Source organism: Ictalurus furcatus, chromosome 17 (assembly GCF_023375685.1).
Source record: "Ictalurus furcatus strain D&B chromosome 17, Billie_1.0, whole genome shotgun sequence".
Lineage (NCBI taxonomy): Eukaryota > Metazoa > Chordata > Actinopteri > Siluriformes > Ictaluridae > Ictalurus > Ictalurus furcatus.
In genome coordinates, this window is record NC_071271.1 from 10,022,358 (window position 1) to 10,037,224 (window position 14,867).

The window sequence follows — 14,867 nt, forward strand, 5'->3', positions numbered from 1 at the left end:
ACATCGATTGTCGAACGTGTTGAATGAATTTCTCTTAAAAAATGCAGTTTCCTCCAGACAATTTCACACTGCTATAATTTTAATATATGTATGAGTATGTCGACGTATTGGATCGTTTGATGATTTTGATATAATCTTTTGAACGAACATAAGCTTCAACGGGTGATGATGAGAGAGAAAGTGAAACTGGGTGTGAATTCGACTGAGAATGAGGTTTGTATCCTAACAATAATCATACTACTGACTACATGGAAAATAAATTTGTTTATTTTTAATGGATTTGGAAATAGTTCAAATGATACAATAGCATTTGGGGTGTCAGCTTTTTTCATTCCACAGTGATGGAAAAGGATCCTATCTCACACATTTCAGAGAACTGAACTGTTGTGCTAGATTTTCTTGTTGTTGCCTCTGCCACCAGGTATTATGTTTTCGGGTTGTCCGTCCATCTTTTTGTTGGATTTATAAGGAATTATCATTGTAACCAGTAGATGAACTGATTTTGGAATCGATCCAAACAGGGTCACGGTGACTGTCACAGCAAGGTCAAATGCCTGAAATAGTTTTTCTTCAATAGCTTCCTCGCTGTTTGAACTTTATCTTTTCTCTTTGGTATTTTAGTCAAACAAATTAGTAACAAGAAGGACTAGACATCTGAGGTATCCCTGTCAATACCATCGGTGTTGAGTTCTAATTGCTTAATATAATGTCTATTAGCCCCACTGCTACACACATTATATATAACACATACTTGTATATTATACAAATATTAGTCAGGAGCAGATATTACATATTGTTTTAACAAATTACATATTACTAACAATATCACACCATACAGACCGACAGTATACAATACAATATCATAGGCATATTTATTAGTTTAAAAAGAAAACAGCTGATCTGCTGTCTGTTTTAATGTATAATCTTTTCTTGCTGACAGTGTGTTATTTGGGACCAAGAGACCTAGCACTGTTTTTAGTCTGTTAATTCAATTTGAAAATACTATGACTTAAGAATGCACTATAATGTAAAGCTTTATTTATCACACACCATCTCTGTATCCACATGGATACAGATTTGTTTTGTTTTTTTTATACATTAAAGAATGACTGAGCAACATGAAAAGATAAATAGAGAACATGACTCTCTTCTGCAGTTTCCCCTGTGGATGGCTGCTGTGACATTGCTTAGCAACATACAATCACTGTGGTTTTCAGTTTCAATTTCAACTTCAATTTCAGTAACTTTTTGCTCATCTCTGGCCACCATCGGTCAGTTGGTAATCAAATTCATGTGTGGATCTAAAGGATCTAAACTTTTATAATTAAATATATTAACATAAGTGGGGGGGGGGGGGGCATGGTGGCTCAGTGGTTTGCATGCTTGCCTCGCACCTCCAGGGTCGGGGGTTCAAATCCGTCCTCCACCCTATGTACATGGAGTTTGCATGTTCTCCCCATGCTTTGGGGGTTTCCTCTGGGCACACTGGTTTCCTCTTCCAGTCCAAAGAGATGCATTGTAGACTGATTGGCATTTCCAAATTGTCTGTAGTGTATGAATGTGTGTGCGATTGTGCCCATCCAGGATGTCCCCCAGAGTTCCCAAGGATAGGCTCCAGGTTTCCCTGTGACCCTGTGTAGGATAAGGACATAATGGCATAATTGGTTTAGTTTATTCTTTAAAATAAAATAAAAATGTCTGTTGTTGCACATCACTTTCAAAATCTATCCAAATACAGCCAAATGTAGCTGTAAGTCTTCAAATGAAATACTTAATCTCTGCATGAACCACAGAGAATAGCAGATACAAATGAGTACAAATGAATCTTCTTTTTATCTTTTTAGCCCTCTTTGTTATGATATGTTCTATGTACAGGTACAGTCTGTACAGGACTGGGTTTTTTTTTTTGTGATTGTTGCAGCCAAAAATGTTTTGTTTTTCCGTGTCTTTTTTCAAAATTTGTGATGCAACTTGCAGAGATTTTTGTGCTTTTTTGCAGAAAAATACCTGAATTTGCGAAATTGCAACTGCACAAAATTATTTTGTATGGTCTTTCACAGGATGTTTGTTGGTAAATTAGACTTTTTAGCTTAATAATGTTTGAAGTACATGAATCGAAAATCTGCTGTAATTTTTGCAGAGTTTCCTTGATTTTGCATTTATTTCTGCAATCGCAAAATCCTGGAGGGACGGATTGACAGACAACCCAAACATACATTTCAAATGTGATAAATTTCAGATGTGATAAGTATGGTTCCGTTGTTTTTATACTGTATATACAGTGCTGTGAAAAAGTATTTGCTTCATCCTGAATTCTTCTGTTTTTGTGTATATCTCACAAAATGGTTTTAGATCTTCAAATTCAATATAAAACAAAGGCAACCTGAGTAAACACACAATACAGTTTGTATTTATTTATTTATTTGTTTATTTATTATATTGAAGCAAAAAAGTTATCCAACACCTATCACCCATATGAAAAGCTAATTGCCCCCTTAATCTTTGTCTGGTTGTCACACCTTTAGCATCAATAACTGCAACCAAACTCTTCCAATAACTGGAGATCAGTCTTTCACAGTGCTGTGGTGGAATTTTGAGTGACTCTTCTTTGCAGAACAGCTTTAGTTCATCCACATTGGAGGGTTTTTGCGCATGAACTGCCCATTTAAGGTCCTGCCACACCATCTCAACTGTTCAAGTCAGGACATTTAGGCCACTCCAAAACTTAAATTTTGCTTTTTTTGTGCCATTCAGAGGTGGACTTAATCCTGTGCTTTGGATTATGCTTGCTGCATAATCCAGTTGCGCTTCAGTTACAGAGTGAAGACTGGACATTCTCCTTTAGGATTATCTGTTAGAGAGCTGAATTCATGTTTCCCTCAATTATTGCAAGTTGCCCAGGCCCTGAAGCAGCAAAGCATCCCCACACCATCACACTTCCACCACCATGCTTGACTGTAGGTATGATGTTATTTTTGTGGAATTCTGTGTTTCGTTTATGCCAGATGTAACTGGACCCCACTCTTTCAGAAAGTTCTACTTTTGACTCATCAATCTACAGAACATTGTGTTTTGGCAAAATTCAGACTAGCCTTAATGTTCTCATAGCTTAGCAGTGGTTTTTGCCTCGTCACTCTTCCATGGATGCCATTTTTTTGACCAGTGTCTTTCTGATAGTGGAGTCATGGCCAGTATTGACCTTATTGATGAATGAGTGGCCTGTAGTTCCTTTGATGTTGTACTTTGCTATTTTGTGACTTGCTGGATGAGTAGTTGCTGTGCTTTTGTAGGAATTTTGGAAGGTCAGCCACTTCTGGGACAGTTCATTACTGTGCTGAGTTTCTCCATTTGGAGATAATGGCTCTCACTGTGGTCCTTTGGTGTCCCAGAGCCTTTGAAATATCTTTGTAACCCATCCCATACTGATGCATTTCAATCACCTTCTTCCTCATTATTTCTGGATTTTCATTCAACTTTGGCATAGTGTGTTACTGGGTAAGACCTTTTAACCAACTTCATGCTGTTGAAAAAGTTCTGTTTAAGAGTTGATTTGATTGAACAGGGTTTGCAGTAATCAGGCTTGGTTGCGTCTAGTCCAGCTGAACCCCATTATGCATTATGCAGTTTCATAGATTTGGGGAATTAGTAGCTATGGGGGCAAATACATTTTTCACATAGGCCCATTTGGTATTGGATAACTGTTTTGCTTCAATGAATAACATCGTTTTAAATTGTATTTTGTGTTTACTCAGGTTGCCTTTGTTTTATTTTAGATTTTGTTTTAATTTTTGAAACAGTTCAGTATGAGATAAACACATAAACAGAAGAAATCAGGATGGGGCATACTAACCTATGTTACGAATGCACTGCATTTCCTCGTTTATTTTGATCAAAGATTCAGCTCTTTAATAATGACAAATGAGAGTTGTTGTGCCCATCTCTCCACTTTAACAGAAAGGTGCAGTGCTGAAAGAAGTGACAGTGGCTTCGCTTTTTAGTCTTGCTCTGTTTATTTCTTAAGCGCTGTCTCTATTTTACAGCACACATTAATTTGATGTGATGAGGAACGCAATGGGATTTTGACATACGCTGTCATTAAGGGAGTGAAGAGAAAATCTCCCTGCCCCCAACTCCTTCAGTGTTCCTTTTTGTGTGTGGGAAGAGAGAAGACAAGGATGGACTGTTGTCTTTCTCCTTCTCCTGCACACAATGAGCTGACTGCAGATGCTTTCAGTAGGAGGTGGTATGGAAATGTTACAGACTAGCGAACATGCTAGTGCCCAGACACAAATGAGAAGATGACCTGCCTGAAAAAGAGCAGCCGTGCAACAGAGGATTCTTCAAGTTTTTGGGTTTTTTTTTTTTGGAATTCAAGCGAATTATACCCTCTACTGTGTGGGAATTTAATCACCTGTGAAGTTTATATGAGGATAATAAGAGCTGTAATAACCACGAGCAGGTTATTGGGTTTTCTTTTTTATTGCTGAAACTTGCACAGTGGCGGTCATTGTATGTGGTGCTGACCATACACCACTTCAGTAAATCAGGAATTCTACTTATGTGAGGTCAGGAATCAATGTAGGAGTGTCTGTTTGTGGTCATCTGTAAAGTAAATGAGGGAGAAGATTGGAAAATTATGGTGGCCCATAAGTACAGAACACATTAACAAACAAAAACCGACAGTAAATCAGAAAACACAATGATAAAACCAAAATCACAATTAGTCATGGGTGATATCGTTTGTGATATACGGGCAGAAATTCTCCCCACAATAAGAATGAGTCTTCCCGCGATAATAACGATAAAGCCTAGTTGATGAGGTATTTCTGTGTGTGAAAGTCTGCAACCCGTTCACAGCTCATGTGCAGAGCGAAAACAAGTACGGCGGAAGGCGGACGTGAAGCTGAGGAGGAGTTTATCGCTTAAAGAGGAGCTACATCTACAATCTGGAACTGGTTCGGTTACAGAAAATCAGTTTTACTTTTAGATCACTGTGTTTCTGAAGCTCTCAAGATCACAGCTATCACTAGTAGCCAAAAACAGTGGTGAACGGTACTATATTTATGCCGTCACTGATATTGTTATCGCAATAAATACCAGAAAATATTGTGATATAATTGTAAGTCCATATCGCCCATCCCTAATCACAACACTAAATTTAAAACACAGCAGCAAAACCAAAAAACACAGCTAAGCCAAAATCACAACAGCATTAACTCAAAATGGAAAGGGCGGGTCCTTATTGAACATCACATGGTCATTGCTGGTTGGCTGCAGCACATCAATCTGAAAGACTGTGAAAAATGGAGAACATAAGAAAGAATTAAATGGTAAATTTACTTGAATTGTTTGTTTTCTTCTTTATCTATTCATTTACTTATTTATGGAGCTAGGAAAAAGTGAAGAAACTACTGGCAAGGTTGTATTGTCCTGGATTTCCGGAGCATTCAGCGCGCATGAACTGTGCTTCTGGGTTTTCGTTGGCTGTGTTTACTTTTGACACATGTGTTTTGTTTTGGTCTCTGTCCTGTCTCCACCCCGTTATGTAATTGGTTCTTTCCTAATGTCTCAGCTGTTCTATGTTATGCCCTTCAATTACGTTTTATATTTAAACCCCCATGTGTCTTTGTGCTGGACGAAGTATTTTGCGTTTCTGTGTGTTGCCGAACGAGCCATACTAAGCCTTTGATCCTTGTTTTTATTTCATGGTTTTTGTTCTCATTTTCGATTCTCGTCTAAGCCCTGTTTTCCCTGTTTGCCGATTGCCTGACCTTGTGCCTGTTTTGTGACCTTGATATTACCCTATGATTCTGGATTTGTCTGCCTGCTTTTTTTCAGTAAAAGCTTTAACTGCACTTGCATCTGTCTCAACTCTGATTACGTGACATATATGTGGGTTAGTATAAAAATTTAGTGCTAAATAGATGCTAATTGGCTTTGCTTTCAAAATAAAACATGACTGAGCATGTTACATTGGGAGATTGCAGGGAATGTGTGTAAAGTAGTTTGCCCTTTGATATTTTTACATTTTGCATGTATTTTTCATCACATGCTTTTATCTAAAGCAATCTACCAAACAGACAGGATATGATCTTAATAAAAAGGCAAACATTTGCTCTGTGGCAGTCCTGAGATTTGATTAATAGCTCAGAAAGTTGCTTATTGAGCTGTCACTACTACACATGCTTCTCAAACATTGAGACTATTTATTGATTGAATAGGTTTTAGATTAGACATTGTTCCAAGCACTCATTTAGGGAACACAAATTCTATTTGATGCAGTGTTTTTCTCCATAATAATCCACCTTTCAAATTCAAATAGACATCTCAAAATAAATTTACTTACATGAAGTCTGGAATCAATGTTAGAATGTCTGTTTGAGCATGTGTAAAGGAAATGAGGGAGAAGTTTGGCAAATTACAGTGCAAATCACATTAACTAAATAAAAACAAAACAGAAAATCAGAAAACACAATGATCAGTCCATACAGGTTTTCGTGGGGTTTTTTTTGAGATTGTGTTTTCTTTGTTGCAGCCAAAAATGCTTGATTCAAAATGAGTGCAATGCAATTTGTGGAGTATTTTTGTGCTTTTTTTGTGGAAAACTACTTGAATTAGTGAAATTGCAAGGGCACGAAATTTTGTCTTTCGCAGTGATGTTTGTTGGTAAATGAGACCTTTTAGCCATTCTCATGTTCGACGCACATGAATTGAAGAAGGCTTTGGCTGAGTGCACGTTGTGATACTGTCACATGATGCATTGTGATGACATCACATGTCACACCTTGGCCCAAATCTGTAGTAAATCTGCGGTAATATTGAAAAATTGCAAGCTCCTCTGAATATTGCGCCGTTTCCTTGATTTTGTGTTAATTTCTGTGATCGCAAAATCCTTGAGGGAAAGACGGAAACAAACACAACACAAAATTTGGAAACACAACAACATTAACTCAAGATGGAAAGGTTAGATCCTTCTTGAACATCACATGGTCATTGCTTGTTGGCTACAGTGCTCATCAAAATGAGAGACTGTGGAAAACAAAAAGCTGGAGGATGTTTATACTAAGAGGAATATGAGCCTAAATGAAAGTACTGATGCTTTTATATGTGCTTACTTTTATCAAGGGGTATCATATAAGGTTATTCTATATTGCCCAGCATTAATATGAGTATGTGAACAATGACTATGTTTACATGCACATCGGTATTCCAATACTAATTGGAATTTGGCAATATTCTAATTAGTATTGAGTCTGAGTATGTAAATATTGAGTAATGTAAATTCCACAATCAGATTGCCCGATTCAGATTAAGACAATATTCTGAGTCCCAAAATTCTGATTCCCACCCCTGGAATACTCTATGCATATTTTAATCAGAAATATGTTGAATGTAAACACCTTATTCAGAAAATCCACTGAAAGGAAATATATGCGCATGCTCAGTCTGCAAGGAATTGTGGGTGCTAACAGATACTTAGCTGTAGGCTAGGTATTTAGAAGTGGCAACTCAGGCATAAATACAACAACCATGTATACAGGAATATTCCAATGCCTGTATACATATAAACATCATATTTGGAATATGTCTGCATCCCGAATATAGACCTTAAATGGAATTTGAAGTGCATGTAAACATAGTCACTGAAAACCTGCCTAATGGAAGCTGGGTTATTCAGAAGATAGAATTACTCCTCACTATAATAACATAAGTACCATCAAATTAAATTGCTTTTGCTAGACTAACAAGATAACTTAGTGAAAAGGTTAATTTTCATTTAATTTTTCTTTGTGGTAGGCATACGTTGTGTCCAATCAGCAATGAGCATGTTGTTTTAAATAAGGACGTACCCTTTCTGTTTTGACTACATTTGCTGTAGTATTTTTGCATTTGCTGTTGTGTTTTCTGATTTGCTGTTGAGCTTTTGGTTTGTTAATATGCTTTGTACTGACAGATCACCATAGTAAATCCCTTTTGGAACTCTCCAGGCTGTCAAAATTGGACAAATGACTGACTGCTGTGGATGAATGGCAGTGCTGCTTTTATCAGAGTCTCAGTGTGATGGGCTGATTGAGCCACCACATTCAGTGCACTCCAAATCAAATAGCACAGACTGAGCTCCACAAATTCAGCCAGTAATCCATATTCAGATCATTATTGTGCCGGTCATGTGAAAATAAGTCCAACTTTAGGACACAGCTTTCAGCATTGCCTCGGGCAAAAATGAAATGAAAAATATGTAGTGCAGTGTTTTGCACATGTGTGCACAAAATGAAATGACATGCTGTCATTCATGGTACAATATATGGGGAACCTAGATTTATAAAAAAAAATATGCACAGAATCTCAACAAGTGAAAGAGATGACAGGTTCTGAGAGATGGATCCAGTGCTGATGCTGGAGAATCACAGTAACAGCTGCGTACAACACTTTCCTTTTGCCTCATGGAGTCTCATATGTCTGACTTTCTCCAGGATGCTCTCACTTGCTATAAATGAGCAATTAATTAATATCATAATATAGGTATTCAGATTGCTTATACCAGCCCTATAACTAACACTGATGCAAGCTGAAATGGTCTACCATATTCAAATGAGTGAGCATTGAGCACATAAATATTTAAATAGATTCCAATCTAAATATTCAAAACATACCTACAATAACCATAACAATGACTAATGTTGGATAGTAGCTTATACAGTATGCATAAACATTGCCCTATATGTTACTAAAAAACTGTGTTTGAACTGTGCTTCCCTGTTCAACAGGCCTATTAAACCTGGAAGTGTTACTGCGACAGTTTCTCATTTCCAAGGAAACACTCTCTGTTCGCATGCTGGATGACAGCCAAGACCCTACTCCCCTCCTCAAAGAGATTCGAGATGACAAGACTGCCACCATCATCGTCGACGCCAATGCCACCATGTCCCACAGCATCCTGGAGAGGGTAGGAAGGCCTATATACCATAGGAAAGACTAACATATTGATATATTTACTCAATTTGTTTATCTATCTATCTATAGTATACATATACAGTACATACTGTACATGTGTGCATATATACACAGTCAGGTCCATAAATATTTAGACATTGACAAAGTTATTGCCATTTTATCAGTAGAAAGCTTTCTGCTTTAATTTGAGGGTATTTGACCAAAAGCAGTTCAACAACTGTCTGCTCAGCTGTGCAGCTCCATGGCCTGATGTGTTTTATTCCCTCATTATTTCACTTAGTAAGCAGAGTTTTTTCTTTTTTCTTTTTTTTTCTTTTCTTTTTTTTCTTTCTTTCTTTTTTTTTTTGTTTTTTTTTTTTGAGATGTTCACATTAGGAATCTGTTTCTGTTAACTCTAAATATGAAGTCCAAAGAGCTGTCACTGCCAGTGAAGGAAGCCATTATTAGACTGAAAAATAAAAACAAAACCCATTAGAGCAATAACAAAAACATTAGGTGTGGCCAAATTAACTATGTAGTACAGTCTTAAAAAGAAAGAATCCACTGGTGAGTTCAGGAACACCAAAAAAAACAACAACTTAGTGACTGATAGAATTGTTTTCTGATGAAAAGAAAATCCCCTTCACAACAGTTGGACAGATAAATGACACCCTCCAGGATCTAGGTAGATCTGTGTCAGAGTCAATAATCAAGAGAAGACTTCACGAGGGTAAATACACGGGTTTTACCACAAGATGTAAACCACTGGTAAGCCTGAAAACCGGAAGGCCAGATTGGTGATGCCAAAACATCTTAACAAAAAGCCTGTACAGTCCTGGAACTACATCCACTGGACAGATGAGACAAAAATCAACTTGTACCAGAATTATGTGAAGAGAAGGGAGGAAACTGCTCATGATCTGAAGCACACCACTCCATCTTATGACATGGGTGTGTATGACTCCCAATAGAACTGATTCCCTTGTATTTATTGACGATGTGACTGCTGAAAAAAGCAACAAGATGAATGAATGCCGTGTATAGGGTTATACTGTACTGCTTCACAGTACAGATGGACAATGACCTGAAGCATACTTTAAAAAACAACTCAAGAATTTTTAAGGCAAAGAGATGGAATGGTCTTCGATGATCAGGTTAGTCACCTGATCTGAATCCAATTGAGCATGCATTTCTCTTGTTGAAGGCAAAATGCCCCAAGAGCAAGCAGGAACTGAAGACAGCTGCAGTAAAGGCCTGGCAGGTCATCAACATTCTATAGGATACAGACTTCAGGCAGTCATTGACTTCCAAGGATTTGCAACCATGGGGGGGTTTATACTCCATATATACAAAGTGCAATAATTCCTAAACTGTTAACCAGATTTACATGTTTACACCTTCGAATAAGGCTGAAAACCAGCACATTGAGTTCATATTCATTATTTATTCATTTTAAATCCAGTATACTCTGATGGATGGTTGAAATAAAAATAACTCTTTCGGTGTCCAAATATTTATGGACCTGACTGTATATATCTTATATGAGGATTAAAATTTAAATTTCTTTCCTGAGATTTGATTGCTACCCGAGACGTTGCACACTGAGCTACTGCTACCGCTCAATACATTAGGGCCATTTAGTCATTGTGTAGGTTTTGGATTAACCGTTGTTCAAAGCAATCACTTAGGAACGTCAAACCCTATTTATGTCAGCATTTGTCTCCATTATAACCCACCATCCAAAATCAGATAGCCACCTGTCCCTTGTTGCATACTCTATAGCAGTCTTTGTAATTCATTCAACACTTCCATGCTTTGTTGAATGCCACAGCTCATGAAAAACTGAATTAGGAAACCTACCATTATTCTCTTCCTACTCTCTTGTTCTACAACCCCATTTGGTTCCAGCAACCCTCCCACACTTCTCCTCTACTCTATGTCCCTCTTGCCCTAAGCACTTGGTGACTTAAATTCGGAAGATCAATAGGTCAATAGATGCTTAGGGAAAAGTATTAGCTTTCAGAGCTGTGATAAAACCCAAACCAATTTGGAGTGTTGAAATTACCTGCATGCCGTTCGCATCATTAAAACAAACACTTGCCTTTAAGCCCAAAGGAAACTGGGTGATGAATGAAGAATGATAAATCAGATCACATTTCATGGGTGTAATTTGCTGTCAGTTGCAATACAATGTACACTAGTGTAGAAACAACAATTCTACAAACATTGAAAAAAAAATTGTTAGAAAGATAATATACATATAAAGAAAATAAATAAGAAACAATTAGGCATGACTGAAATAAACATCAAACAGAAACCTAATATATCAAGGATGTTTGTTTTAAATAGTCAGAGTCATAACTTTTCCACACTGCTTCTCCATGGAACTTTATGAAGACACCTTTATACCTTGGCTATGCATGATTGAAGGCCCCAGAACATGATCTCTGTCAAACCCTGTGAATATACCTGAAAATCATGTGGAATTATTATAATAATTTTCCCTTTTATGTCAGTGCTTTTCAGTGCTGCTCCTTATCATTAATCCAAATAGAACACACAAAATCAAACACACAACCAGTTCTGCTTTTTTAGTTAAGTTCATAATTGCTCTGCAGGACTGCATCTCTCAATGACATCTGGGTGCCTTCTGAAAAAGAGCGTGCACATCAATAGGCTACCATCAACCACACGTATGTAAGGGATAATCCACAGCTAGGAGTGGATTACATGATTTTAATGAACAAGATGGAGGCAAAGAAAACAGGTTTGACAAATTAAAGCTGTCATTGATGTTTGCATCGCAAAATGTGAATAGCAGTTAATTTTCATTAGTTATTTTATATGTGTGTCTTTGGAGGTAGAATTTCACCTGCTCTAAATCATACACAGAGATAAAGTAGTGCAATAAGATTACATTTATTTGAATATATTATAGTAAATATTTATTAGAGACTGGGAGAGAGAGAGAGAGAGAGAGAGAGAGAGGTGTATGAATTACCTACGTCTGTTACGCATATCTACTAATAATGAAGCTGTGAGTTTAACTGTATGTTACTATGTTTACAGGTTGTTTATAGGCAGCGCATTAATTTAGAACGGTGCTTAAATTGACCGGAGATACCTGTGGTATATACGGTTTTAACGCACACCTTCCGGCCAATCACAAACAAGTATTCGGACAGACCATGGTATAAGTGTAAATAATCACACATTACCCAATTGTTTGTCACCAGATATTCTGAACATACTATATCACCCAGGTTCATTAAGCAGGTTATTATAAAATAGAAATTATTCCAAAAACTACATAATTGTGACATTAAAAATAGTGTTATAATATGGGAATGTGTATGTGTTAAATATTGAAAAAAGAGACAAATTATTTGTTATTTTGGACATATACTTTTAAATTGTAATTAGATCACTTTAATAGGAACACCTGTAGCTCTGCCCATTCATGCAGCTGTCTCATCAGCCAATGATGTGGCAGCAGTGCAATGCATATAAACTTTCCCATCTCAACTGTCTAGTTTCATTAAGTCTATGCCTACTGTAGCCTCAGATTCTTGGCTGTTCTTGTCTGACAGAACTGGAACCCGATGTGGCTATTTGGCACCTGTTGTAGTTTTCAAAGTTCAGTCCTTCAAGGTTCTGATGTTCCTGAAGGTTCGATGGCCTGTGCATTCTGAAATGCTGTTCTACACACCATGGTTGTAAAGAGTTGTTATTTGAGTTACCATAACCTGCCACTCAGCCCAAATCAGTCTGGCGTTTTGTCTGACCTCTCTCATTAAGGCATTTCCTCCAACAGAACTACTGCTAACTGGATGTGTTTTTTTGTTGTTGTTTTTTGCACCATTCTGTGTAAACCATACATCCATACCACAGTCAAAGTTTTCAGATCAGTTTCCCCCCCCCCCCTAACTCTCTGTGTAGTAAACATTACCTGAAGCTCTTGACCTGTTTCTGCATGATTTTATGCATTGCACTCCTGCCACATGATTGGCTAATTGTATAATTTCATGAATGTGTACGAGTACAGGTGTTCCTTTTAAATTGGCATATGAGTCATACTATTCATTGGTATGATTATTCATATGATAATGCCATATTTAGATAGGTGATATCGTCCTTAAATTGTGTTCCACAATGCTTTTGTCTGCTTTATATTTCACAAAGACATACATTCCAGGGTGAAATACTGAGTATATTACAAATTGGCAAATTTATTACGGATGCTGCACAAGAGGAAGGAAGTTAAGTTCAGTTTTAATATCCTCTTTTTGGACAAACTTTGCCCTCTGAAAAGAACCGTAGGTATGAAGCATTGACACGAGAGGACAAAGGAGAGTTGGATTGCATTCAATGTATGACTGCAAGCTCAGCAGAACTATTGATTCTCTTAACGTTTTCAAAATTTTGTTGAATGCTACTGTTGAAGTCCTGCTAAATCCTCATAAGAAATCCTGCAGAACAGATTTTCATCCACTGATTGGCCATTGTTATTTTAGGGAAATTCATATTAATGGATACTTTAATGACTCAAAGCAGGATCTATAGCAGAGTGAATGAGAGAGAGGGTCTGTAGTATCTCCTCCCCAGCACTAGAGGTGCTTACACAAGCACTAACTTGAACATCCCATTATAGATTTAGTCCCTCTTTGCGGTTATAATAACCTCCTCTTCACTTTCCACTAGTTTTTCCACTAGTTTTTGGAGCATGGCTGTGGAGGTGTGTGTCCATTCAGCCACAAGAGCATTAGTGAGCTCTCAGGCACTAATGACAGGTGAGGAGGCCTAGTGTGCAGTCAGCATTCCAATTTGTCCCAAAGGTATTCAGCGGGATTGAGATCAGGACTGTGCAGGTCACTCAATTTCTTCCACACCAACCTTGGCTGGTGAAGACCCATATATGGGTGTGATGGTCATGTGTCCAAATACCTTTGGCCATATAGTGTATCTATCCATGGCTACAGAAACAGCTTTGCTATTTGGAGAGGGGCAATTTATTTATTTTTTTTTAATGAAAAGTTTTCTGAGTCTGGTTTTCAATCTTCAAGAACGTTATTGGGCTGTACAGAAAAGGTCGAGGTTACTGCCTACATGGACATTACTTGTGTAGTCCTTGTACACTCCACAATTTAGCAGTGTACTAGATTTGAATCTACATTATTACAGAGCACATGAGATTTATATAAATTGTGTGAACAGATCCACAATTCAATATATCCAGGGTCCATTGACTCCATCAGCCTCCCTTGTTGAAGTTTCAAAGTCTGTCAGTCACAGTAATGCATTCTGTTCTATTCAATCCTCTTGGCCTTATTCAAGCATCCGGATTGTCATCGTAAGCCATTCCTTGGCTTTTCTTGTTGCTATGGTGACAGTGGGTGCTCTGCTTTGCCAGTGAATTGTGCAGTTCACAACAGAGAGAATTTGCTTTTCTCTCACCCTTCCACATCTCCCTGGCTTCCTCGTCTTTTCCCACACACCCCTCTCTATAAGCATGGAGCATGCATGCAGAATAACAGAGGAGAATTGGCTGCTGTTCAACAGACGATATGGCCAAGCATGGCAGAGCTGTTTGCCAATTCTCGTACTGACGCTACTGTGCACACATTCCAATTACATGGTCAGTTGCAGGGGCAATTCTTACATTATAGAATAATAATGCATGGACAAAATTATTATAAGCTGAAAAAACAAACTTGGCTGCTGTAGTTAGTTTTTTTCCCCCCTCATTTGCTTTAATAAATAGGATGCGATGGGGAGCAAATATGCAATCTAAGATCAAAAGCAAGGCATGTGGGGACATGTACAGAGCTGAGAAAATGGCTCTCTGCAACCTTACACGGCATGAAATTTGAAAAGGTTCACAGATACACTTCTAGAACTCCACAAACGACTCCTGCGTACATGTAACCACTGGT

General features: G+C 37.7%; 1 protein-coding gene across 1 annotated transcript in view; it reads left to right on the forward strand.

Moving 5' to 3' along the window:
* Window positions 1-8,611: 8,611 nt before the first annotated feature.
* Window positions 8,612-14,867, forward strand: part of LOC128621833 (glutamate receptor ionotropic, kainate 4-like) — a 44,145-nt gene continuing 37,889 nt past the window's right edge. Inside the window, exon 1 of the mRNA XM_053647827.1 lies at window positions 8,612-8,947. Within this exon, the coding sequence (XP_053503802.1) occupies window positions 8,834-8,947 (114 nt within the window). The 5' untranslated portion in view covers window positions 8,612-8,833. The remainder of the gene's footprint in view (window positions 8,948-14,867) is intronic.